Raw genomic sequence first — 27,420 nt, 5'->3', positions numbered from 1 at the left:
CAGGCACCGATGGAAATGTGTGCAAACTCATTATATCAAGTGGAGTCCATGCTTAGCAGGAAGCACCTTGAGGAATGAGAGAGATCTAGGGAGGATGGCTGCCCAAAGAATGAGTTTTATAATAAAATTTCTAAAGGACTTAGCGTAGAACTGGTTAATCAAATGGCAAATGCAAAGGGAAGCAGTAAGTACCCTTCTTTCATTACCTTGCTTTCCAGGGTGTTTCATTTTTCAAGAAATGATTTTGTGGGTGTATTTTTTAAACTACTTGGAAGAAAGCCACTTCAGACTGTGTTTAGAAGATAAATAAATACAGGAGTCTCCAGAACTGAGATGCAGAGGGCATTTTATTGCATGAATCAAGGCAGAATTAGGAACCTCAAGTGACCCATGGGATTGACCACAGACTTCTAAGTGCTAATTTTAATAAACCATGGTTCTTGAATGACATTTTCCACATCAGGCACTGCCTGGGTGGGTGTCAGGGCAAAGTACAAATTATTTGACTTTAATCCTCAACTACTACACATTTTGCAGATGCGTACTCACTTTTATTCTTGTTTGTCTTGGGTGCAGTCATATTATGAGATGGATGAGGTTTTGGTTTGCCAAAGGTACTTTTCAGACATATATTGCCTACAAAATAGGTTCTACTCATCAGAGCCCAAAACACTACCACAAAAAAATGTTCTTCTTATGAAGGAAAAATTACCCTCTTCTTTAAGTTCCTTTATGTGGTGACTAATTAAATAAAATGATTAGTTTACAATTATGGTGTGAAATTCAACTTTTTCTAGATAACCTTTTTTATGTCGTGCCTAAGATGATTACAATAAAAAAGGGGGGAAATGGAGGTTCTCGATGTGTTTCTAGACAACAGTGGGCCTTGGGCGTCCACAGTCCCCACTTGCTGTGTCATTCTACCCTAGAGGTCTCCCAAGAAGAGACTCGGAGACTGTGAGTCACCTGCAGCTGCTTTTTCTTAAGGACTGTGGGTATGCCAACAGTACATCCTGTATTTATAGTGAACGGGATCTGATAAGGCTCTTACAGAAGATTGCTAGCTTTTCTACTCAGGATAGTTTGACTAAAAGTACTGATTACTTCCAGTCACAGAGGCCAGAGTAAGGAAAGTCCTTGTTGTGAAGATACATGTGGACTGGAACTGGAAATCTGTCAGGAATCAGGGGACCTCTCAGAACTGCTACTCTCTCTGTCTCGCCTGAACAACTTCATCTTGCTCGCGGGGTCTCTCTATTTCCGCACATAGTCTCTCTCCATTCTTCTTCTACCAACTCTGCTTACTCATAATACCTGCTTCCTTATGCCGCAGGTATACACACCAATCACCGTGGCTGTCTCAGACTCACTCTACTAAAACCTTGCTACCTTGGTTTCTTTGGGTTTTCTAGTTCAGATTACCCAGAAGGGAATTTATTGGCCTAGATCAACATTCTCTTTCTTTTTGTTTTTAAACAAATCTTTATTTGGAAACTCACCACTTAATGCACTCATTTTAAGTACACAACCCAATAATATTTAGTAAATGTATAGGGTTGTGTGGCCATCACTATACTACAATTTTAGAACCTTTTCTTCAACACAAAAAACTTCCTTGGGTCTTTCTGCAGTCAATCCCCAGGCCCATCTCCAGGTGTAGGCAGCCACTTATCTGCTTTCTGTCCCTATAAAAATATCCTTTCTGGATATTTCACAGAAATGGAATCATATACGTTGTATTTTGAGAAAGACTTCTTTCACTGTATGATGTTTTTCAGATTCATGCTATTACAGAATGTATCAGTATTTTGTTCCTTTAAATTGCTGAATAGTATTCTATTATACAGATATCCCATGTTTTGGAATATTACAGATGAATTCCAAATGGAAAATCAAATGAGATATTCTATTTCGCCAGTTAATGGACATTTGGATTATTTTCAGTGTTTGACTATTATGAATCATTCTATTCTTAACACATTAACCACACCCTGTTTTGATTACTATAGCTTTAGAGTAAGTTTTGAAATTGGCTGTGTTCGAGTCTTCCAATCTTGTTGTTCTTTTTCAAAAGTGTTTTGACTATTCAAGGTCCTTTTCATTTCCATATATATTTTAGGATTGGTTTATCAATTTCTATGCAAAAAACCTGCTGGTATTCTAATAGGGATTGCACTGACTATTTTATCAATTATTGATCAACTTGGAAGCAACCGCCGTCTTAAAATATCAAGTCTTCCAATCCATAAACATGTAATGTTTGTCTATTTATTTATTTATTCTTTGCAATGTTAAATACGTATTTGAATTTTAATCGTGAGGTTATGCTGATGCCTTTGGTTTCAATATGATAATGCAGTGTTTTTTTCCTTCCCCCATTCTGTATTTGTATCTCCCCTTTTCACATTGAGAACACATCTATATGTTTTTTCAATCTTGTAGTACCAAGTATTTAGATTCGCTATATTCATTTCAATAAAACAAACTCATCAAGTGAATTTCAGGATTTCTCTGCAGTGTTTTCCTTTTCTCTCCCCCTTTTTATCTGTTCTACTGAGGAGGGTATGCAGTTAAGACTATGTTGTTTAAAGTACTTGGATTCTTTTTGTGTGCTTTTTTAACAATTTTATATATGGTTAGGTAAAGTGTTTCTGTTTGCATTTAACTTTTTCTATTTCTGTCTTTGTTGATGGTTATATACTTAGAAACAAATATATTTGTTATGAAAACTGGTGGTAGATTATTACAGTATAAAACCTAAGGAAGCAAATGTTCAAAACATTCATCATTGGCTTTTAAAATTGTTTAAACATACAGAAGCAACACACTCATATTCTACTTTTCTTTCCCCCGTGATTCCATCTTTCTTGTGAACCCTTGAAATGGCTTCATGTGGCTAAAGTCAGAATCAAAATGATGTCATTTTTGCATCTCACTAGCACTTTCCCACCGGCAGTAATGTTTTAAAGTCTGATTTCTTTGCTCAAGTACCAGAGGTAATTGTACTAATGAAAAATTTTCATTTTTGATCCTTAGTGGGCTTGTCTGAATCACTAAAACTAACAAGTGGTCTTTTCACATAATACTAAAATAAATGTATTATTTAAATTGTGTGTGCATTACATTAAAAATGCATATATTGCCTTTCGCTCCCTGCTCTGCTGTGTCTGGCCTGTTGGCTCACACCTGCCACATCTCCCAGATGTGCTCTGATACCAGGCTCCACATTGTGAATGTCCAGAGCATGTGATCAGAATAGGCTCAGCTCTGCTTTGGCTTTGGGGGTCCCTTAGTTCTTTTGCTCCTCTTGCCTGGAAACTGACCCCATGATGTGTCCTTTTTAGGGTCCCAGACACCCACTAGAGCCCCTCCAGGTGATGTGCCAGGTATCACTGACTAGTCTTACTTAGTTCAGTTATACTCATATGACTGTCTGCCTTAAGACAAAAAACTCAGGGAGGTGGCAGCATGCAATAAAGAAGAGAACACAGGGCAAGGAATCAGATATGCCCAGGTGTTAATTCTGGTACTCACTAGCCCTACTGATGGGGACAAATCTTTCTTGATAATTCACTCCGTTGCCTCATTAGATCACTGGCTTATGATAAAAGGATATAACTCAGGGGCAGCCAGATGGAAGAGATGCACAGGACAAGGTATGGAGAAAGGACGTGGAGCTTCCATGTCCTCTCCTAGTGCACCACTCTCCTCAAATCTTCACATGTTCACCAACTCAGAAATTTCCATTTATATATTTAATTTCTCACAGAAGTGTTTTATAGTTCAGTGTACAAATCTTGCATTTCTGTTGTTAAATTTACTCTTAAATACTTTATTCTTTCTGATGCTATTATGAATGGAATTGTTTCCTTATTTTTTGGATTGCCATTGCTAACATAAAGAAATATGATTTATTTGTGCATATCTTGTATCCTCTGGTATAGAATACTCTTTATTAGTTCTAGTAGCTTTACTGTGAGATCTTTGGGTTTTCTACATAGATAATGATGCAGTCTACTGAGAGAAACACATTTATTTCCTCCTTTCCAATCTGGATGAATGATTCTATCTGTCCCTTTCTATCTATCTACCTATCTATCTATCAGCTTATTGTACTATCTAGAACCTCTAGTTATAATTTTGAATAGAATTGGGGAGAGTGGAATCTTTGTTTTGTTCCAGATCTTAAGAGTAAAGTATTAAGTCTTTCACTGTTAAGTATGATGTTTGCTGTATATTTTTCATAGATATCCTTTACCAGTTTGAAGAAGTTCCATTTTATTTATATTTAATTGAGTTTTAATTATGAGTGGGTGTTATATTTTGTCAAATACTTTTTCTGCATTTACTGAGTCTACTAATATGGTGTATTACATTACTTGATTTTCATATGTTAAACCAACCTTGCATTCCTGGATAAATTCCATTTGTTCATTCTTTATATCACTTTTCATATGTTACAGATTTTTTGGTAATATTTTATTAAGGATATTTGTATCTGTGTTCATGATGGATATTGGTCTGTAGCTTTCTTTATTTGTGTTTTCTTTTCATTCTTTTCTATCTTTGGTGTTAGGGTAATACTGGTCTCACATAATTATCTGTGCGATGTTTCCTCTACATAATGAAAGAGTTTGAGAAGAATTAGTATTACTTCTTTTGTGAATATTTTGATAGAATCCACACTTGATGCCATCCTGCTTGGAGTTTTCTCCATGGGCCCATTTTAAATTTCTAATGCAGAATCTTAAATTGCTTTAGGTCTTTTCAGTCTTCCTATCTTCTTGAGGCAGTTTTAGCAATTTGTTTCTAAGAATTTTTCCATTTCATCAAAGTTGTCTAATCTTTTGGCCAAGCTCACCTTTTTGTGCCAGGTGATATCATGGATTATTGCTCAGGCTTGGACTGATCCTCCTTGGCATCCACTCATTTGTGGCTATGGAGGGATAGAGTATCACTGTACAAAGCAATGTCGCTAAATGGTTGTCCCATTTGGTAGAGACTAGGAGAGAATATAAGTAAGGCATTGTTCTTTGGTAGCTGTGGGCTGGAAAACATTCTGAGTTTAGTTCTATCCAATATACTAGTTTAACATTTCAGCACAAATTCTTGTACTTACTCTTGGATTGGGGACTTTGTAATGTTGAGATAGCATTTGGAAGTGGAAGATTTATCACTGTTGTTCTTGTAGTGATGAACTCAGTCTTCGTGACACCTTTGGCTGTAGATCCTAATTATGTAAAAAAGAATGAGTAGCCATCAGGGGTGTAAACAATCACTAGATCATATCATTAATATTAATATAAACATCCAGTTACAACTTGAAGGTTAGGTACTTAAAGTCCTCTGATCAAGATACAGAAATCCAGTGTTTTGATGTCTGTCTTTTGGTGAGTCATTTAACTACATTTTTAAAAGTGGAGGGACATTAGACTCTCCTACATGTCTGATATAGGTTATTTCACTTGATCATAACAGTAATTCTATGAATTAAGTAGTAATTATCATAATTTTACGTATGATTCTGAAAAGTTATATAATTTTCCCACAGTCACAGAGAGCCAAACCTTTCTGATGTAAAACATAGCAGCTACCCTAGAAAGGGGGTGGTAAGGCAGTGGTAGTAGTTGAAAGTGGTAGTATGATTCCCATGCTGTCTAGGAGAGAATTTTCAGGTAGGTGGAATAGCAGGGAGGAGAGAGATAACAAGAAGTAAACAGAATAAACTTTTAATTGTATTTAGTTCATTTTGGGGGGGCAAAAAGGAAATTCAGCAACAAAGAAAAAATAAGCTGAGTTTTCAAAAATAGCATTGGAATAAGATTACTTTAAATAATCTATATTTGCAGAAATATTATAAAACAAAATGATTGATGACCTTCAGTCTTTTCAAAGTCTAGCATGGGGAACATTGAGTTAGTAAAGAAAAGATAGGCATGCTGGTTAGTGCACGCTTAGTGTTAGCTAGATACGATGTTGGCTGGAGATGGGGGGAAGACAGTTTAATAGACTCCTACCACAAAGAGGTCTGGAAGCCTGAACTGCTGGTGCCTTCCAGAAGTGCCAATGAGCTTTCATTCTATGGCAATAAGCATCTATAGTGCAATGCAAATTCTTAGTGCACTTGAGAGATTCATGCTGGAGAAGTTTATAGTTTGCAGGAAGACCTCATAGACAGTGGGTAAATATGTCTTCAGGCAAAAAGCCTTTAGAAATTGATATGCTAAAGAAAGTGAATAAATTTGAATAGAGGCTACAGGATTGACACTGCATATGAGAAAGAATGAGTGAAAATGGTCACCAACTTCAGAGGAATCTTGATTAAATTGAGAGGGAAATACTTGAGGAAGAAAAGAAATGTCTTATTATGTAAGGAAAGCAGAAATTGATCTTTGTAATAGTATGGAAGTGGGAAAGTTACAGAAACTCAACACTTGAGGATGAAGGAACGTGGGGATAAAGATCTTGCTTCTCACTGGAACTCCAAGAACATATGCTTTGAAAACATCAGAACAGGAGTTCTTCTTCAGAAATCTTCAGAGAAGAATTCTTCTGCTGAGCTAAAATTGGAAAGCATGAAAAAGCTATCCTGATGGGCTAAAGAATTCCCTTGTATAAAGCAGACTCAACAGTCTCGGTGATGGGAAAAAATAGAATGTATAGCTAAGGAAGATGCGAGGAGCTGCCAGTTTACGAAAATACAAAGAGAAAAGGAGAATAATGGAGTAGCTGGGGGCACAACCCCCAAAATTTTATTTAGAGAATTGCTTATTATTAATGTGGAATATACTTCACAAATGAGAATAGAATTAGAGCCCACACTCAATTCAGGACAGGTTGTCAATTACACATGTCAATTAGGCCATGGAAGGAGACAGGAATGTTTTGAAAGTGATCCGAATATTTAGAAATATTCATGGTGGACTATGAAAATAGAATAGAATGAAAGATGTATTGAATGAAAAGTGAAAAGGATGAAAAATGTGGAGACTAATGCTGCCACAGGCATAAACTTTCAAACTTTACTGGTGTGCTAAATATTTCAAATCCTAATCTCAGAAGAAAAGAAAATGGGTAAAACCTACATTTATTAAAATATGAGAATCATAGTCTTATATTAACATCTTCTTGGGAAAATGTTCCCAATTGCACTGCAGGTTCACAGGTAGTAGATTCTGGACTTCTGCCAAGAAGTGATTGACACCTCAGAGCCAAAGGAAACCAATCTCAAAGCTGTTCTTTAAACTTATACGGTTTGCTCTCTTTCAGTTTTTCTGTCTGGCCATTTTCCCCCAGAAAACACTATATACCAGCAGTGGTCTACAGGTGTGACTCACACTGTTAAGTCTCGGTAATAATATATGTATTAGATTTGACAAACATTATTTTGCTTGAGCAATACTAATTTAAATCACAGCATCAAGATAATAGTGGCTTTACCTTTAGGACTTGTGTTTTTGAAATTTATGTTCTTTTAAGTCTTAGAAGAAGGTGGAATGTATGAAAGACAAAACATGAGGAATTTTTAAACCATATTGAACTTGAAATAAAGAATCAAACACAAGAGATGCTTGAGAAAGTCTCATCGATACCAGAGTGTAAATGCAGAGAAGAGACTTTGACTCCAACCAGAGCCCTAAATTAGAACCATTGGCTAGAACTAAGCAGAATGAGGAATATGGGCTGTTTTATCATTTGTCTTGGTATTATCAATGTGAGATTCATGTTGTATGTTTTGGGAGGTTAAATTTTTGGGAGTAAGCAACAAATGTGAACTTTAATTATATTAGGAATTTAAGGCGTGTTTACAACGGACTGACTTGAAAGGGGGGATTTATGGAGTTAAATTGTGAAGCAAAGGGGATTAAGCAGCTTTATTCCTTTGAAATTACATAATTTGACTTACAGTATTTGTTTTGTCCGATATGCGTAACAAAAGCTTCTTGTGTGGTCACTTTGTCTTCAGAAATAGAATATGGGATAAGTGACTTTTTGACGAAATCAACATTTACTAAAACATATGCTATAGAATACCAGTACTTTGGTATGTTACTTTGTTTATGTTAAAAAACACTTTTATAGTCAAATTATTTGTAGCTGCATAGTTTCTGAAAAAACATCAAATGAATGTCTTTGTGTTAGGATTACTGAGAATTTTTACAGATGTTATTGTGCATTGTAAAACCCTCTGAGGGTAGTATTTTCTAAAACAATTGCCCAAGTAGCTCCATTTTCAGGCATCATTTTATGGGCTAGTGCTTCATAGAAATTATGTACCCATAGCAATGAGGGTAGTCTGGGGTAAAATTATTTAATATCCTGATTCATTTAAGTGACTTCTGAGGTAATATTAAAGAGCCCATAGAAAGACTGTGAAGGGCCTAAATGTTTATACCAATGATCCTAGGAAGATGTGTCAAAGCAGTGGCAAAGAATGGAAAAGAAGCTGCTTGAGGTTTTGCTCAGATTCTTCTGAACGCCTCCATTGGAGTGAAAAGCAATACCTCAGAATGTAAATAAGTTAAAATGCTAAACCCAAGGGAAAAAGATGTGAAGGAATGTTGGCCAAATACCTGAACAATTCAAAGAGAACGTAAGACGTCGTTCTCTCCAGTACTCACTCCTGAGGAAGAGGAGCTCAGATCATGCAACCAGACTATCCCGGTGTCCCCAGAGACTCTGGAGAAGCACAAAATGGTGCTGGTGAAGGAATGTACGTAAAGTAGGACTATAGCTTTCAGTGGGAGACAAGAAGAGGGGAAAGTTTTATTTCTATATAGATTTAAATTTCCTTTTTCTTTTCCATATTATTTAGAGGGTAGATTAAGGTAGGCATTAAGGGTCCCTTGGAATTGGGTGTTTAGCAATGTCCTACCTCTTGCAAAACCATCAAGTACCGTGTAGTATGACCCCAGGAAAGTAGGCCCCAGCAGACTGCTGAGAGCTCCCTGCTGTTTAGGCCTGGCCTAATAAGGTGTTTAGGTGTCTCCAGATTTATCAATTCTCTAACCCAATTTACCAAGGTAAGCTCATATAGGAACTTGGGACTGATCCTAGGTCATGAATAAACTTATATCTGTACTTAGAGTGGCTTTTTGCATTATATATCCCCCAAATCAAGTGGGTTGAGGTATTTGGTGCCCTCGGAGCAATGTAGTAATTTTTTAATCCCTTCGTTCTTTCTTAGAGACGTCACTAACAAATAGATGTTGACTTTCTATTTCCTTTAAATCTATTTTAACAGTGTTTCTTGGAGCCAGAGCAAATATTGGTAGGAGCTTCTTCTTTATTTTCTCATATCAATTGATCCTATTTACCCTATAAATTCTTACATAGGAAAAATCAGCAACAGTGCTTATGGGGACATTAAAAGCTTCTCAAACATTTGAGCTGCCCCTTTGGAAAAACTGTAATTAACAATTACAGATGAGGTTATTCCCAGCTTAGATGGAGGGTGCAAAAGAATTGCTTTGTTTGTTTTCCAGTTGTAGAACACATTCATTACTTATTTTACTATGAATAGAATTTAACTAAACAGAATAATGACTTATTTCAGTAAATTTTAACTGTACTGCTAAAGTCCTGAGGGTTCAGTAGGGAAGCCTCACAGGCTTGGTGGTAAGAGAGAGAAATGGCTAGCAGTCCACCCTGCACATACCACCACACTGCTTCAAACTGGGAGGTTCAACTTCTATTTATCTGATATATTCACATTTTGGACTTTCGCAAAAGATTTTATGAGAAACGTTTCTGCTAATTACAAACAATTTTAGACAACAACTAATTGCATTAATTATGAGGGTCCTAAAATCAGACATTGTCTGACCACACTGAAAGTAAGATGAACAACAGAGTAGGCAGAAATAACAAGATCTTGTGTTATTGTGAAATTCATGTGCTAATAATGTTTCTATACTATGCTCAAGAATATCACCTTTCACTTGGACTTATTTACTCTTTTTAAAACACAATGCTAACAAGTTGGTTGTGTGTGTTTATGTATGTGTGTATGTGTTTTCCACTTAAAGGAGCAACCTGAAAGAAATAACCATTCATAGCAGTCTGGCAATCTCACCCAAAATATAGCCTAAAAGCAGGGAAAGAACCAGAACATGCACCAAAAAGGGAAAAGAAAGGCAAAAAGTTATAGAATTCTGTGACTATTTTGTGTAGGAAGGAAAAGTGCTATATAAGCACTGTTAAAACCTGAGGGGCTCACTATTAAATGGTGAAGTCTAAATAGTTGAGATTAAAATAGTAATACTCATTAAGTAATAGTTGATTATGAATTAGTTCAATAGAGAGAAAAATTTTAAATTAAAGAGCCAGCTTTCAAATTCCAAATTGTTATTATGAATTTTGTGCTTTTTTGTTAAGTCATTTAAGCTCTCTGAAACTCAGTTTTTCGGTTTTTAAACAATTTTAAAATAATCTTTAAAAAATGATAATATATATCCTGAGGTGTGGGCAAGATGATGGGGTAGGAAGACGCTGAGCTAACTCTGCCCACAGGTACAGCAAAATTACAACTATTTACAGGAAAACTGTCTATGAAAGTCACCTGAAGACTAGCAGAAAAGATTTTCCACAACTAAAGATACAAAGAAGGAACCACAACAGGACAGGTAGGAGGGGTAGAGATGTAGTATAGTCAAGACCCACACCCACAGATAGGTGACACACAAACGGGAGGATTATCACAATTCCAGAGGTTCTCCCCAAGGAGCGAGGGGTCTGAATTCTACATTGGGACCCGCTACCTGCATGTCCTACACTCCCAGGAAAATGAGTGCCCAGAACACCTGGCTTTGAAGGCCTGCAGGGCTTGTGTAACGGGAGAGCCAGAGGGCTATAGGAAACAGAGACCCCACTCTTAAAGGGCTCACGCAAAGTTTCACATGCTCCGAGTTCCAGTACAGAGGCAGTAATTTGAAAGGAGCCTGCGTCAGATTCATTTGCTGATCTTGGAGAGCCTCACAGAGAGAGAGGAAGCAACGTGGATTCCCCTTGGGAACATAGATGCTGGCAGCAAACATTCTGGGGAGCTTGTTCTACCATGAGGATGCTGGCGATGACAAGCACAATTTTGGAAACCTCCCTCCAGCCTTGAAGTGCCAGGGGCTTACCCACCCACCAGCAGGCAGGCACCAGTCCCTAGAGATCTGGGGCTCTGCCACCAGCTGCTCTGGGTCCCAGCCCCACCTGCCAACACGCTGTCACCAGCCCTAGGACTCCCCAGGTTGCACAGCAGCCACACTGGGACCTGGTCCTATCTACCAGCAGGAAGGCACCAGCTCCGGGACCTGCTGGGTCACACAGCCAGCCATACCAGATCCTGGCCCTACCTACCAGTGGGCTGGCAGTCACCATATGAGTTACAGCTTGGCAGCCAACTGGCCTGGGGCCAGCTCTGCCTACCAGTGTGCCCACAGTAGTTGGTTCCACCACAACAGAAGGGCCCACACAGTCAACACAGGGGGCACCCCTAGAGCATACAGCTCTGGTGACCAGAAGGATGTGGGCTGCTGAGCTCCGTAGGATGTCTCCTACATAAGGCCACTTCTCAAAGATTGGAAAACATAACCAACCTACATAATACATAGAAATAAATGTATAGAGATAGGCAAAATGAAGAGACAAAATAATATGTTCCAGATGAAGGAACAAGACAAAACCCAAGAAGAAGAACTAAGTGAAGTGGAGATAAGTAATCTACATGATAAAGAGGTCAAGGTAATGATCATGAAAATGCTCAGTGAACTTGGGAGAAGAAAGAACGATCACGTTGAGAAGTTAATAAAGAGTTAGAAAATATAAAAAAGAATCAAACGGAGCTGAAGAATACAATAACTGAAATAAAAAATACAGTAGAAGGAATCAAGGAGATTAGATGATACAGAGGAACGATCAGTGAACTGGAGACTGAGTAGTGAAAAATCACCCAAGCTGAACAAAAAAGAAAAAAAGAATTTTAAAAGATGGGGACAGTGTAAGAGAACTCTGGGATAAGATCAAGCATACTAACATTCACATTATGAGGGGTCCCAGAAGGAGAAGAAAGAGAGAAAGAAGCAGAGAACATATTTGAAGAAATAATAGCTGAAAACTCCCCTAAGCTGGGAAAGGAAACATGCATCTATTTCTGGAAGGTCCAGAGAGTTCCAGACAAGATGAACCTAAAGTGGTTTACAGCAAGAAACACAATTAAGATGACAAATATTAAAGATAAGAAGAGAATCTTAAAAGCACCAAGAGAAAAGCAACTAGTGACGTACAAGAGAACTCCCATAAGACCATAAGCTGACTTTTCAGCAGAATCTTTGTAAGCCGGAAGGGAGTGGCATGATATATTCAAGGTAATGAAAGGAAAAAACCTACAACCAAGAATAATCTAACTGGAAAACATATCATTCAGATTTGAAGAAGAGATAAAGAGTTTTACAGGCAAGCAAAGGCTAAAAGAGTTCAGCACCACTAAACCAGCTCTACAAGAAATGTTAAAGGGATTTCCCTAAGTGAAGTAGAAAAGACCACAACTAGAAATATGAAAATTATGGAAGTAGAAATCTCATTGGTAAAAGCAAACATACAGTAAATGTAGTAGATCAACCACATAAAGCTAGTAGGAAGGTTAAAAGACAAGGCAGTAAAATCATCTAGATCAACAATAAGTATTTAAGGGATACCTAAAACAAAAAGATGTAAAAGTTGATGTCAAAAACATTAAACATATAGAGAGAGAGAGAGAAAGGGAGAGAGAATTATATATAAATCTCATGATAATCACAAACCAAAAATCTATAATAGAGACACACAAAAAAGAGAAAGAAGTCCAAACATAACACTAAAGATTGTCATCAAATCATAAGGGAATAGAGCAAAAGAAGAAAGGAACAGAAAAGAAGTACAAAACAACCAGAAAACAATTAACAAAATGAAAGTAAATACATACCTATCAATAACTACCTTAAATGTAAGTGAATTAACTGTTCCAGTCAAAAGACATAGAGTGGCTGAACGGATTAAAAAAACAAAACAAAACGAAAAACAAGACCCATATATACACTGCCTACAGAAGACTCACTTCAGATATAAAGACACACATAGACTGAATGTGAGAGGATGGAAAAAGGTATTCCATGCAAATGAAAATGAAAAGAAAGCTGGGGTAGCAGTACTCATAACAGACAATTTAGACTTTTTTTTTAAATTTATTTTTAAAAAACCACTTTACTGGGGTATGATTGCTCAAAGTGCATTAAACGCTTCATACCTTAGACACATTTTTATGATGGTATATTTTAGAGCTACTTACTTCTTTTTAAATCCATGTATTATAATTTATTTAACCAAACCCCTGTAGGTGGGCTGTTGAGCTTAATTGAATTAACAAACAAATCAAGCTGAACAATGTGCAATATTGCCCATTCAGGCTGGAGTTGCAAAATCGAAATATTTTCCTCCCTTTCATCTAAGTCTACACAACTCTGGCCCCCACATTTTAGCAATTGAAAAAGTAATTAATTCTGACTGTTGGTCAGAAAAATGCACCGTCCAGGGCATTCTAGGAAGTCAGGCAGAGGGCTGCTTGCCAGGACACAGCCCTTCCAGTGGGAGTAGCATTCTGAACTCTTGAATGTAAACTTCTGGCAGTATTTACTCCACTTTGAGTTACTCAAAATAGACTTTAAAATAAGACCGCAACAAGAGATGAAGAAAGACATTATATAATGATCAAGGGATCAACCCACAAGATCAAATAATTGTAAATATACATGCATCCAACATAGCAGCACCTACATATATAAGGCAAATATTAACAAAAATAAAGGGAGAATTGACAATAACACAATAATAATAGAAGACTTTAACACCCCAGTTGCATCAACTACCAAAACTGAGTCAAGAAGAAATAGAAAATCTGAAAAGGCCTATACCAAGTAAAGAGATTGAATTAGTAATCAAAAGCTTTCCACAAAGAAAATCCCAGATTTTCACTGGTACCTTCTACCAAACATTTAAAGAATATTTACCATCAACTGTTTACAAATTTTTCCAAAAATTAGTAGAGACGAAAACACTTCACAGTGTATCCTATGGGGCTATTATTAACCCGATACCAAAATCAGACAAAGACAACAGAAGAAAACTACAAACTTATATCTCTTATGAATACAGACATGAAAATTCTTAACAAAATAATTGATAACAAATCTAGCAACATATAAAAGGCATGATATACCATCACCAGGTGGGATTTACCACAGGAATGCAAGATTGGTCCCACATATGAAAATCAATGTCATATACCATATTAATAAAATAAGGGATTAAAAACCACATAATAATCTTAATACACTAAGAACGGCATTTAACAAAATCTAACACTTTTGCATGATGAAAACACTCAGCAAACTAGTAATGTAAGACGACTTCCTCAACCTGATTAAGGGCATCTCTGAAAAACCTACTATAATATCATACTTAATGGTGACATACTGAAAGCATTCCCCTAAGATTGGGAACAAGAAAAGGAGCCCTCTCTCACCACTTCTATTCAGTATTGAACTGGAAGTTCTAGTCAGGGCAAATAGGCAAGAAAATAAAAGACATCCATATTAGAAAGGAGAAAGTAAAACTATCTCCACTTGCAGATAAATCTTATATATAGAAAATACTAAGGAATACACACGCCACACACACACACAACTTGAACCAAGAAATGAGTTCAGCAAGGTGGAAGGATATAATATCAGTATATGAAAATAAATTGTATTTCTACACAGTAGCAATGAACAATCCAAAAACAAAATTGAGGAAAATGATTCAATTTACAGTAGCAATAAAATGAATAAAATATTAGGAATAAATTGAACAAAAGAAGTGAATGTCTTCTGCACTGAAAACTATAAACATTATCAAAGGATATTAAAGAAGACCTAAATAAAGGCATCCTGTATTCATGATTTGGAAGACTTACAGCTGTGAAGATGGCAGTACTTCCCAAATTGATCTATAGATTCAATGCAATCCCTATCACAATCCCAGCTGACTTTTTGCAGAAAGTTAGGACAAGTTTATCCTAAAATTCATATGGAAATTCAAGTGACCCAGAATAGTCAAAACAATCTAGAAGAAGAAGAAAAAGTTGGAGGATTCACATTTCCCAATTTCAAAACTTAATGCAAAACTATGATAACCAAGACTGTATGATTCTGGCATAAGAATAGATATATAGATAAATGGATTAGAATTGAAAGTCCAGGAGTAAAAACATACCTTTATGGCCAACTGACTTTTATCAAGGGTTCTACCATAATTCAAGTGGGAAAAGAATAGTCTTTTCAACAAATGGTGTTAGGACAACTGGATGACTACATGCAAAAGAATGAAGCTGGACATCTAACTCACACTATATCAAAGACTTTAAAAGCTGAAAGTATCAACTTCTTAGAAGAAAACGTTGGTCTAAATCTTTGTGATCTTGAGTTGAACAAGTATTTCTCTGATTTGATCCACTGCATAAACTACTAAAGGAAACCAGAATATGTCACCCCAAAATATGCATCTTTGATATAAAATTATTTTAAACTGAATGCAATTAAGAAGTAGCAAATGCATAAAAATACCTCCCTTTTCTGCCTAAAGGCAGGATATAAATTTTCCTTTTACTGGAGACAGACTCATCAGTGCAGAGAAGGTACCCTTATACCTTTCTGGTGGGAATGTAATATAGTGAAGCTGCTTTGGAAATCAGTTCCTCAAAAAGTTAAACATAGAGTTACCATGTGACTCCACAATTCCTATTCACTGTTGACCTGAAGCCAATGGACTGACAGATATTTCTCCAGCCAAGATGCACTTACTTGAGATCAGAAGAGAATTGCAATTCAGGGTCTGCAACCATGGCAAGTCATGTGTAAGTTCCCACATGGCAAGGGAAGAAGAAATTTTTATAGAGGGGAAAAGGAAGTGGGGAGGGCGATAGGGGAGGGCGATAGTAAACAAAGAGTCCCTGACTTTTCATTGATTGAGTCCTTGCCAGGAAAGAAGAGAGTCTCTGCTTCCTGTCGGGCTCTGCTATTGTCTCAGGGTGTGAGAGCTCCCTCTTCTGGCCCATCAACTCTATTTAAAATACTGAGGTTTCTGTTCATTAATTTTTGAGAATACCCAAGAGAAATGAAAACACATGGCCACACAAACACATGTACATAATTGTTCTTAGCATCATTATTTACAATAGGCAAAAAGTAGAAACAACCCAAATGTCCATCAACTAATAAACAGATAAACAAAACGTGGTCTAGCTACACAATGAAATATCATTCAGTAATAGAAAAAAATAAACTACAGATACATGTTATAGCATGGATGAATCTAAGAACATTATGCTAAGTGAAAGAAGCCAGACACAAAAGATCATATATCATATGATTCCATTTATATGAAATTTCTAGAATAGGTAAATTTATAGAAACAGAAAGTAGTGGTTGCCAGGGGTTAGAGGAAGGGTGGGGGAGTGATTGGTAATAGATGTAGGGTTTCTTTTGGGGGTGATGAAGATGTCCCAGATGTGTGCAGAAGCTTGTGAATATGCTAAAACCCACTTAATTGAATACTTTAAAAGGGTGACTATTATGGTATGGTATGTGATGATATACATAAAAGAAAAATGGTGACAAAGCAGATACATTACTCACCTTCACCATTAACTGCTGTGGTTACTGAAGACAGTGTTGACAGCAGAGATGTTTCTAAGGGTTCCTTGCTGGTAGCTCCTAGAGAGATGACATTATTATTAATTACAATTTCATCTCACCTGTCATGGAGTAAAGAAAAGTAAGTCAAATCTGAAGGTGAATTAAAAGCCTTCTATAGGTACTGGGTAAACCTTTGTCTATCTTTATTTTTCCATTTTCCAGCTTCTTTTGTCCAAGGTGAGGAATGTAAGTACTGAATGCTTGGGTGGCCCGATAAACACACACACACACACACACACTTTTGTATGAGAGGTCCCAAAAGCAAATTTCTACTGCAGATTGTTACTTAGGTCTCTTTAAAAGTGAATTATTTAAAATCATTTTATTTTTCCCAGTGGGAAAAATTACCTGGTCAATAGGACCTAGGAGTAATGTGCCTTTTTTTCCCAAAATAAGATTTCATTTTGTTGATTTAGTTGTGGCTTTGAAACTTCCAATAAACATAAATAATAAAGGAACTTGCAAACTCCTGTAATTAATTAATTTTTTTCATTTATGAAACAATTCATTGATTTCCCACTCTGTACAAAGCCCTCTCCTAGGCGTCTGAGGTACCTAACCCTTAGTCACCTCTTTTTTCCCATGCCCCTCCCCCCGCTCCCCGCAGTTGCCGCATGCTCCGACTGGCCCTTAGTCATCTTTTTAATCTTCGTCGTATGAAGAATAATTCCTGGCATAGAGTGAGCATGTAGTAAATGTTGTTTCAGATAAGATGGCACTCATACAGGACAGGGGGACCAACAAAAGGATAAAGATCTGCTTTAAGTAGTGAACACAACTTACTGATTTGCTACTCATGGTAGCATTCCCTTTTCTCTTAAAACATGTTAGAATGTCCTTTTGTGATTAGGGCAAGGGTTCTATTTTTACTATGTGACATTCATAACATCTTGGTTCTTATATATACACATGCTGTGTTTGAGGGAGGAGATATTTGGCTCTGCACAGTTTACCTAGTACTTTATTTTTTTATATCTTTATTGGAGTATAATTGATTTACAATGTTGTGTTTAGTTTCTGCTGTACAACAAAGTGAATCAGCTATATGTATACAGACATCCCCATATCCTCTCCCTCGTGAGCCTCCCTCCCACCCTCGCTATCCCACCCCTCTAAATTGTCACAAAGCATCCAGCTGATCTCCCTGTGCTATGCAAGCAAAGCAACTGACAAAGGAAGCAACTGACAAAGGATTAATCTCCAAAATATACAAGCAGCTCTGTTATTAATACAGTTTCACCTTGTGAGCTGTGCTGCTTAAGTAGGGAACCGGAATATTTAGAAAGATATTTTTATGACTGAGAAATGACAATTTTTCTTCTCTAAAAATAAACTTTGTATATGTAACCATCACAATAGGATCATTCCCAAACAGGAAGTGACCCAAAGCGATATCATCGAAGAAGCCCACTGTGATCTCACGGTTCTGTATTCAACCCAAAATAACACATGAGTTTCAAAATAGTGAAATAACCTAGACCTTCATAACACAGATATGAGATTCCCAAATTATTTTCCTATGATTAATTTATATGGGTGCTACTAATTTAATTTGTTAAAGTAAGTGTCATGAAGAGTTAATCCTACCTTTAGCAGATATTTCAACTGTTGATTTCTCTGCAACATTTGGTGATGACGTTGTGTTTGATGTTGGCACAGACGTTTTTGTTGCAGAAGTTGATGATAATACAGGAGTGGCTGTATCTTTGACTTCTGAAAAAAGTAAATTGTGTTAAAACAGTTGCATTAAAATTTACATTTATTTTGCCAATCAACAGCCTAGTATATTTAAACAAAGTAAACTGTATGTATACTACTGCATCGGGTATGGTTTTGGAATTAATTTTCTAATTGTAATGAATTCAGCCTTGATTTCTGTATTCATTCACTAACTCCATCTGCTTCTCACCAATGGCGTGAATTTTTAAGATGGTTGGCAGAATCAGTCTGTGGTTCTGAAACAAAATAATATCTGACAAAACTAGTGAGGAATAAATGTATGAGTTTGAAGCTGAACAATATTTTTAATCCAACTAAACTAACATTGTCCGATGAAATCATTAAATAGGCATTCTCTGGGCAGTGATATTTTACTGAATGTTTTAGAGCATGTTAAAGTTACTAAATACTAAAATCTCAGTATTAGTGCATCTCTTTTTTGGTACATAGCATTTCTCTCTCTCTCTCCATATACTACATATATATTCTAAAGAGACAATAAATTTTAAAGAAATTCAACAATTGCAACAAGCCTACATTCTTGGGAATAGAGCCACCATAAATCTGCCTTTTCAAATGACTTATTTCTCTCAAAGGCACAGAAGTGAAGACAATACGTTGTTATGTATATTTTATATACATATATATATATGTGTATATATATATATATATGTATATATATATATATATATTTTTTTTTTTTTTCAGTACGCGGGCCTCTCACTGTTGTGGCGTCTCCCGTTGCGGAGCACAGGCTCCGGACGCGCAGGCTCAGCGGCCATGGCTCACGGGCCCAGCCGCTCTGCGGCATGTGGGATCTTCCCGGACCGGGGTACAAACCCGTGTCCCCTGCATCGGCAGGCGGGCTCTCAACCACTGCGCCACCTGGGAAGCCCTATATTTATTTTTAATAATTATTTTTTGGCAATAGAAAGCCAATATCTTACAATAATTCTTAAAACTTCCATTGCAATGTTATTTTTTAAAAGTAAAGTATGTAGGATTTAATTCTCAGTGATCTATGGAAAGATTTGTTTCATATAATATTATTGTAACTTATTGGCATTTATATACTTTTTTAATCCTGCATTTGTTGGACTTGTCTCTGTATACTTACTGTTATGTTGCAGATCAAAAAACAGCAAACAGATGTTTACAAAGGATGTGGAAAAAATATTCCTGTTCATGGAAGGCACTATTTTTATGTTGTTACTTTGTATACAGAACAGTTGACCCTTTAACAACTTGGGGGTTAGGGGCGTCTACCTTCCATGCGATAGAAAATCCAAGTATAACTTATATGTGGCCCTTCCTATCCGAGGTTTCTCTGCATCCAAAGATTCAAACAACTTCAGATTTTAGCACTGTAGTATTTACTATTGAAAAAAATCTGTGTATAAGTGGACCCACGCAGTACAAACTCATGCTATTTAAGGGTCAGTTGTATACAGAGTCAGTACAGCAGGTAGTTGAGAGGATGGACTTTGAATAACAAAGACTCATGTTCAAATCCCAGTCAAACTGAGTATGTCATTACAGTAATTGTATGTCATTTGTATGACTTCTCAAATTTAAATTTCATCCAAAATTTTCCTCTTTGAATCTGAGGAAAAAAAACCAAAAATCTTTCAAGTCATTGAAAAGCAATATTTGAGATGTCATGAGATAGAGTGTACTTCCTGTTTTATTTGATAGACTTGAGGGCCTTGGGAGTGTTTGTGCTTAGCGCTGACTTTGTTTACAGACAGCTCACAGAAATTGCTTGATGTATGCAGCACATACCGATGTGTTCCGCACATACAGGAATGACAGAACTGCTTTTTCAAGGGCTTTACCGAAATCAAGTCAAAAGCTTTTTTCACCTCTGGAGAAACACTTCACACCCTTGGTCTTACTCCCATCCTCTCCTTCCCCTCAATACTCAGCAGAGAAAAGGAACACAGCGTGTATGAGGTTACCTTTTCTCTATTAGTCATTTTGTTCTCACTATTTTTCTTTCTGTCCTAGAGTCCATGAGGTAACATTAATTTCTAAGTTTAAACTGAGATTGAAGAAGAAGTTATTTGAAGAGGCATATACCCCCATGGACTGGAAATTTCATCAGTAAATAACTTGAATGATCTCTCTCTGTTGACTTGCTAAATAGCAACAACCTTAATTTCTGAGTATAATCAACAACTCCAGAGATATTTTTCATATTTCTTTCCTCCCTCCCTTACTTTTTTCTTTCCTTTTTTGCTTCCACACATACTTATTGGGGAACTAATATGAAAAGCATGATTAGATACTGCAAAAGACTCTATGTTGCACCACATAGTATCACCCTTGAGTAGCTTTTAATCTGGTAGGGAACATAATGCCTATACACAATAAATAATAAAGAATATTCTGTATGAGTTGTGTAGACCAGTGTTTTTCAAACTTCAGATTATGATACAATTAAAGAGTAATTTAAGTCTATTTAATACATTGCAGCCAGAGCTTTTTTTTTCCAAATGAAAGAGAAAAGAGGCAATATTAGATTAATACTGCAAATAATGAGGGTAAGTATTGTTTCATGAAGCTTTTGTTTAGCATTGTGTGTGTGTGTGTTTGAGAATGAAATGTGTGTTAATGCAAAATGTATCTCTTACTGTGATTCCAGCTAAAAATGTGAAAACTGTGGGACAAGAAAAAGTTGGGGCAAGAATTTATAAGATAAAAAATGATCACCCTGGGCTTCCCTGGTGGCACAGTGGTTGAGAGTCCGCCTGCCGATGCAGGGGACATGGGTTCATGCCCCGGTCCAGAAAGATCCCACATGTCGCGGAGCAGCTGGGCCCGTGAGCCATGGCCGCTGAGCCTGCGCGTCCGGAGCCTGTGCTCCGCAGTGGGAGAGGCCACAACAGTGAGAGGCCCACGTACCGCAAAATTTAAAAAAAAAAAAAAAAAAATGACCACCCTGCTGGCATGAGCAAGGAATACTTCATGAGAGAGTTGACATAGGAGCTGGAGCTTGAAGAGTGAGTAATATGGTGACACAGGAAGAGGAAAGAGCATGAGTAAAGGTCTGAAGTGGGAGAGTGAGACATATTTGAGGGCACTGCAAAGAGCTCTGTTTGGCTGTATTGCTGTGTACTACGACAGGACATGGTGGATGTGTCTGGTAAAATTCTGGAGACCAGATTGTAAAGGACTTTGAACACCAAGCCAGAGACTTGGGACTTTATCTACGAGTCTGTGGGGAGACATATGAAGTGACCAAATGGAAATTCAACCGTAGGAAACACAATGGGGAAATAAGTGGGGCAGAGAATGAGAAGATACCAGTGGAACAGAATTGAAAGCCGCCATTTTTATGTTTACCAATGTGGTCGGCCCTCTTGATGTCATCATGTGAGATCAGTGAGTTCTCATCCATACAATGACTTGAGGCAAACTACAACAAGACACATTTCTAGCTACTTATGTGGTAAGGTTGAAATGTGCTGTAAGGCTTCTCCTCCTTACCGCCCTTCTACACATTTGGCCACGGATTTCCCTGAGTAAAACCTTAATCCATTAGCACTCATCAATGTCTCCATTACTAGTTCTTCAGATTGTTCAACAGAGAGTATTCCCTCTTTTGGCAAGGACTGACAAACAACCCCTAAGAATACTGAGCGTCACTATGCGCCAGGTAGTATGTGAATAGTTTCCATGGATTATATCATTTAATTCTAAGACCCTACAATGTTTATACGCTTAGATCACCATTTTACAGAAGAGGATCAAAAATGGTAAGCAACTTGTCCATATTATAGGAAGTAATACAGTTGGAATTTGAATCCAGACACCTTTGACTCCGGAGAAGATACCCTGAAGCATCACACATCTGGCCATGGGAAGGTGGCTCCATGCCAAGCCACATACCCCCGCCCCACCTGCTTTCTGCCTTTGACGGAGTGTGATATTAAAAATGTGGAAGTGACTAGATGCACCGATGTTTTACCTCTACGTGCCTAGGATGAGGAAACAGACAAAACACCTCACTGTTTTTTTTCTTTTTTAATAACAAGCATTCATACTGTCGTGTACCTATACATAAACACACATATAAAATGTTTCCATAGTAGACTGAAAGCTTTAAAATATTTCCAATCTTTTAAAACTATTTATAATTGAAAAATAAAAATAGAGATTTAGTGAGTTTAAAAAAATTCTGCAAATAGAAACTTTCTCTCCTCATACGGTGGAAAAGAATTATTCCCTGTAACTACCACTGTTGAACGTTTTATTGACCAGGATTCAAGTAACCATCAATTATGCTTTTACTGTATTATCTGTAAATCTCTTCTAGGTCTGATTTGATGTCATAATAAACCATTGAGGAAAATGGTTAATTCTGAAGTGTTTTCATAGGACACTGTGAGGTAGCATTTCCCCTCTCTTTATCTCCAAAGTGATTAAATAATAATTTAACAAGGAGACCTGTGCTTCCCAGCTTTGCTTGTGCCAAACCAGATAGTGCTGCTTTTGGGAGAAACAGATGGCATTTCATCCTGACTCTACCCTATATCCATACACTCCAACTGAGAGAGCACAAGGGATGCCATAGCACCAGTTTCCTACGCTATGAAAGGATGAAGCATTATTGGGATTTTAATAAAATAACTATTTTAATTATAAAAATCATAAGAACTTTGAGAATTCAGTTTATGGCTAGAAACCAAGATTCATACTTTCTCCTGTTTTCAAATGATCAAGTCATCGACTCCAGTCTTCTCAGACATGCTTTTTAATTACATTTAGAGGTAACTCATGAATAGTCTCTAAGAGTTAGAATTTCATCCATCCTCATAAGGAGCAATTGCTTCTCCAGCTTTCTTTTTCCCTACCAATTCTGTTTCTAAAGTCCACTGAAAATCCACTACTAAAGAAGATTGATCTTGCTTCTTCTAGATCAACACAAACACTGTGTGACAGTAACTTAGAATTCTAGAACTTGAGATCTGGAAAGAACTTTTCAAAAAGATCTTAATGTAATAGAAGTCCTACATTTTATAGCTTAGAAAATGTATGAGTTTAAGGTAGTTTCAAAAGATCATAGCACCAATTAGTAAAAAGTTGATTTTTTTTCTAATTCTACCATTTGGGTACATGGAATGCAACTGTGGCAGAGACAGTGCTGAAGTTTCCCTTTGAAAATATTTACTTTGCTAGTTTTAACCATAAACACAATTTCAGAAGAAGGTTTTAAGTTCTTTAAGGAAACAGAAGAACGGTTTCTTTAGAAATATATAATTACAGTAAATTCAAAATGCTAACTACTAAATGGTCTTATAAACCTTCAAAGTACCATTATTAGGTAATAATCTCATCACCTAGATCAGCTGCTCTATGGAATTGATGGTAAAGTAGCTAATTTTATGTTTCAATAGCTTACAACATACTATTTCTACTATTTCATATTGTCTTCATGCAATGCCATCTCCCATATATGCCACCCCTTAGGCTTTTAGGAGCTTTATACAGATTTTATCTTGAAATAAAGTAATTGTCAATTTTCAGTTGTCATTTGTGGTTGCTTCTCCCCTATGTATCATGGCTTATAGTGAATAGAGATCCACTTCTTAACGTTTGTATGTGATGGCAATGCACAAATTGGGGTATTATAAATAGTGAGAAGGTCCTTTTTCGTAGTACTTTGTCAGTAGTTGCTAGAATTATAATTTTTGTTCAACATATACCCTATATCTTCTTTGTCAGAAAAGAAGTAGCAAAGAATTAGCAGAGTTTAAGTGGAAAATTTCAATTTTTCCTCACCCATTAAAAATATATTAAAATGTTAATTACATAGTATAATATACAAATTTTATATATAAGTAAAATATATTTCTATAGTAATATAATAAAAATAAATAAATGAAATATGATACCACTTTCTATATTCCCATCAAAAGAGAGCCTTTGTGAAAGACAAGGCACCAACTCCTCTTGATTATCAGCGTCATAGCAACACGTTTTTCCATTAATGGTGATCCTTGCTCTTTTATACAGCACAGGTCACTTTGGTTCATTGCCAACCACATTAAATGAAGTTAATTTTTTTCCTCAATTAAAATAAAACAACAATTATTACGTGATGATGTATTCCTGATGACTTCTACTTGCATTGATCTAAAAATTTCATGATATCTTATATGAAATGTATAAGTAAACTACTAGCCAATGAGTAACATACCTCAATAAACATTTACTAAGCATCTATTTCAATAAGACCTAAGCAAAAATTAAAAATATGTTTTTCCTAGAGGATCTTAGACTTTATTTTGATACTCAAGCTATACATGCATGAAACACCTATAAGGTTATGCTAAGGTGCCATATAAAAATGGTGCTGTATAATTAATGCTATGCATAGCTCATTCTATACAAATGAAATCAAAGTAAGGTGATGTCTATGTGTCTAGGATAATGAGAATCATTTTCTCCGTGGAACAGATTTCAAAAGGAATCAGATAAATGAGCACAAGAAGGAAAGAAAAATCATGCTTCATGGTAGAAAAAGAAGAAAGGATATTCAAAGAGAAGGGCAAAGACAATAGTGCCAAATAAAACAGAGGCTATATAACATAAGGCCTGAAATGGGGCCTTGGGGATATTAGACACTTAAAAATAGAATCTTTGGGGAGAGGAAAACAGAAAAATTTAATTTTCAATGAAAACATCAGAGCTAGTGGCAACTCAAAAAAAAAAAAAGGATTTGAAGTTTACTTTTTTGATTAAGGCTGACAAAATACTGTAGTGAGCACAAAAGGTTTTAGAATGCTTACCTTTCCTAGGTGGAATGAATTTGGGGGATAAGTTAGAATAAAGACGAAGATGTAGAGAATGGACTTGAGGACACGGGGAGGGGGAAGGGTAAGCTGGGACGAAGTGAGAGAGTGGCATGTACATATATATACACTACCAAATGTAAAATAGATAGCTAGTGGGAAGCAGCCGCATAGCACAGGGAGATCAGCTTGGTGTTTTGTGACCACCTAGAGGGGTGTGATAGGGAGGGTGGGAGGGAGACGCAAGAGGGAGGGGATATGGGGATATATGTATACGTATAGCTGATTCACTTTGTTATACAGCAGAAACTAATGCAACATTGTAAAGCAATTATACTCCAATAAAGATGTTAAAAAAATAAAAAGAAAAAGAAGAAGATCTCATCTCTCACAGAGAGGAAAATATGCAGGTAAGTGGGAGAGAGCTATGCCTTAAAGACGAATCTCCTCGGGTTGCCAGCCATCTGTGAGGTGGGGAAGGAGTGCCAGGCCTGGCAGGCTCGAGCATGGACAGGTGTCTCAGCCACCTGGCCCCTCTGGGGAGAACGGGAAGGCAGCAGTACATTGGCGAGTTTCTTAAACAGAAAGCAATATCTGCAAAATGGACCTGAGAATCCAGGGTGTTCTGGCTGACACACAGGTGGAGCCTCCCAAGGCAAGTTTCCTCCACTCACCCACGTGTCAGGTTTGGAATTATGGGGCAATGCAGGTATTTTTCCTTCACAAAATAATTGTGATTCTTTAAAACTCAGGTTGCATAATAACAAGATATTTGAGATTGTGGACTCTATTATAAGGGGACTTTTTGTATACTGTATCAGGTTTGGAAAGTTTCAGCTCTTTGAGGTATAAAAAAGCAAAGGTTATATTTAATATTTATAGGAGTGGGAGTATTAGGGGAAAGGAGTGACCTGGCCATACTCCTGGGCTCTTAGATCAACCATCCCCAGATCCCTCCTACCATGCTCTGCTCTGACCCCAGAGAGGAGCTGTGATTCTGTGGCTCAAAAAGCATCTTCCCAGGAAACAAGATGCTTAGGCTTTGCAGGTTCTTGTCGGCACCAGCAAACCTTACAAGCAAGTCTCTTGGGCTTGTCTCAGGAAGGGGATCAATCAAGGGCCCTCTCAGTCCTGGGAGGAACAGCACTGCTCTGTCCCTTGTCTGGGCTCCACACAGGGGCAGTGATAACGGAGGAGAAGGTGGTCCTCTTCTCTCTCTAATGGCGCCCCCAGCTTTCCTCTGAGCTTAGAATGTCGCCACTTGAAATCCTGGGTCTTCACTACAGGCTCTCCTGGCATTTCTTCAGGAACAGGGAAGGTCTCACTAGACACTTTCCACTAGCAGTGACATTAGAAGAGTGATTGACACACACGAAATGACACCACGGGAGGTGGAAGGACACACAGCCTTGGCAATTGTGACATCAACTAATTATGTAGCTGTGTGAGCCACTTCACCACTTGGGGCCTCAGTTTCCTCTCTATGAAAAGTGTCTGTTGAACAAAATCTCTTCAACTGTAAAATTATATTACCTGTAAGATTAAATTACAATGTAAATATCCATTATGGCAAATAATTGAGCATAAGTTGCATTTCTACATACCAAGAAGGAGGCTTGTACTTTAGCAGATATATACAAAGACTTTATAGAGTTATAAACTCATCACCTGGGAGAAATCTAAGCCCCAAAAGGCATTCTGTATTACAAGGGAGAAAATGATTATGTTTATTTGCAATCTGATAATGTTACCTGGACAAAATGTATTTCCCTTTAGGGTGTTAGTCTACCGAGAAATAGAGAAAATGTGAAAGACAAAGTTTGGAATAGGTATTTGGAATACTTTGTGTTGAAACTTTTTTGTGTGTGTGTGTGGTATGCGGGCCTCTCACTGTTGTGGCCTCTCCCGCTGCGGAGCACAGGCTCCGGACGCGCAGGCTCAGCGGCCATGGCTCACGGACCCAGCCGCTCTGCGGCATGTGGGATCCTCCTGGACCGGGGCACGAACCCGTGTCCCTTGCATCGGCAGGTGGACTCTCAACCACTGCGCCACCAGGGAGGCCTGAAACTTTTCTTTTACATAGCAGAACAAATGATGAAATATTTTATATAGGTAAACTAGCATCTACGTGAATGAATAGAGCT

General features: G+C 37.2%; 1 protein-coding gene across 1 annotated transcript in view; it reads right to left on the bottom strand.

The window, feature by feature from the left end:
• The window catches only part of EMCN (endomucin), a 96,491-nt gene that overhangs the window by 42,343 nt on the left and 26,728 nt on the right, over positions 1-27,420 (bottom strand). The window contains exons 2-4 of the mRNA XM_022582429.2: positions 18,348-18,473; positions 16,701-16,778; positions 5,120-5,230 (exon numbers count right to left, since the gene is read on the bottom strand). Of these exons, the coding sequence (XP_022438137.2) occupies positions 5,120-5,230; positions 16,701-16,778; positions 18,348-18,473 (315 nt within the window). The remainder of the gene's footprint in view (positions 1-5,119; positions 5,231-16,700; positions 16,779-18,347; positions 18,474-27,420) is intronic.

Source organism: Delphinapterus leucas, chromosome 5 (genome assembly GCF_059928025.1).
Source record: "Delphinapterus leucas isolate spDelLeu-1000000601 "Yukka" chromosome 5, BTC_Dleu_Yukka2, whole genome shotgun sequence".
Lineage (NCBI taxonomy): Eukaryota > Metazoa > Chordata > Mammalia > Artiodactyla > Monodontidae > Delphinapterus > Delphinapterus leucas.
This window is presented reverse-complemented; position numbering and strand designations above follow the sequence as displayed.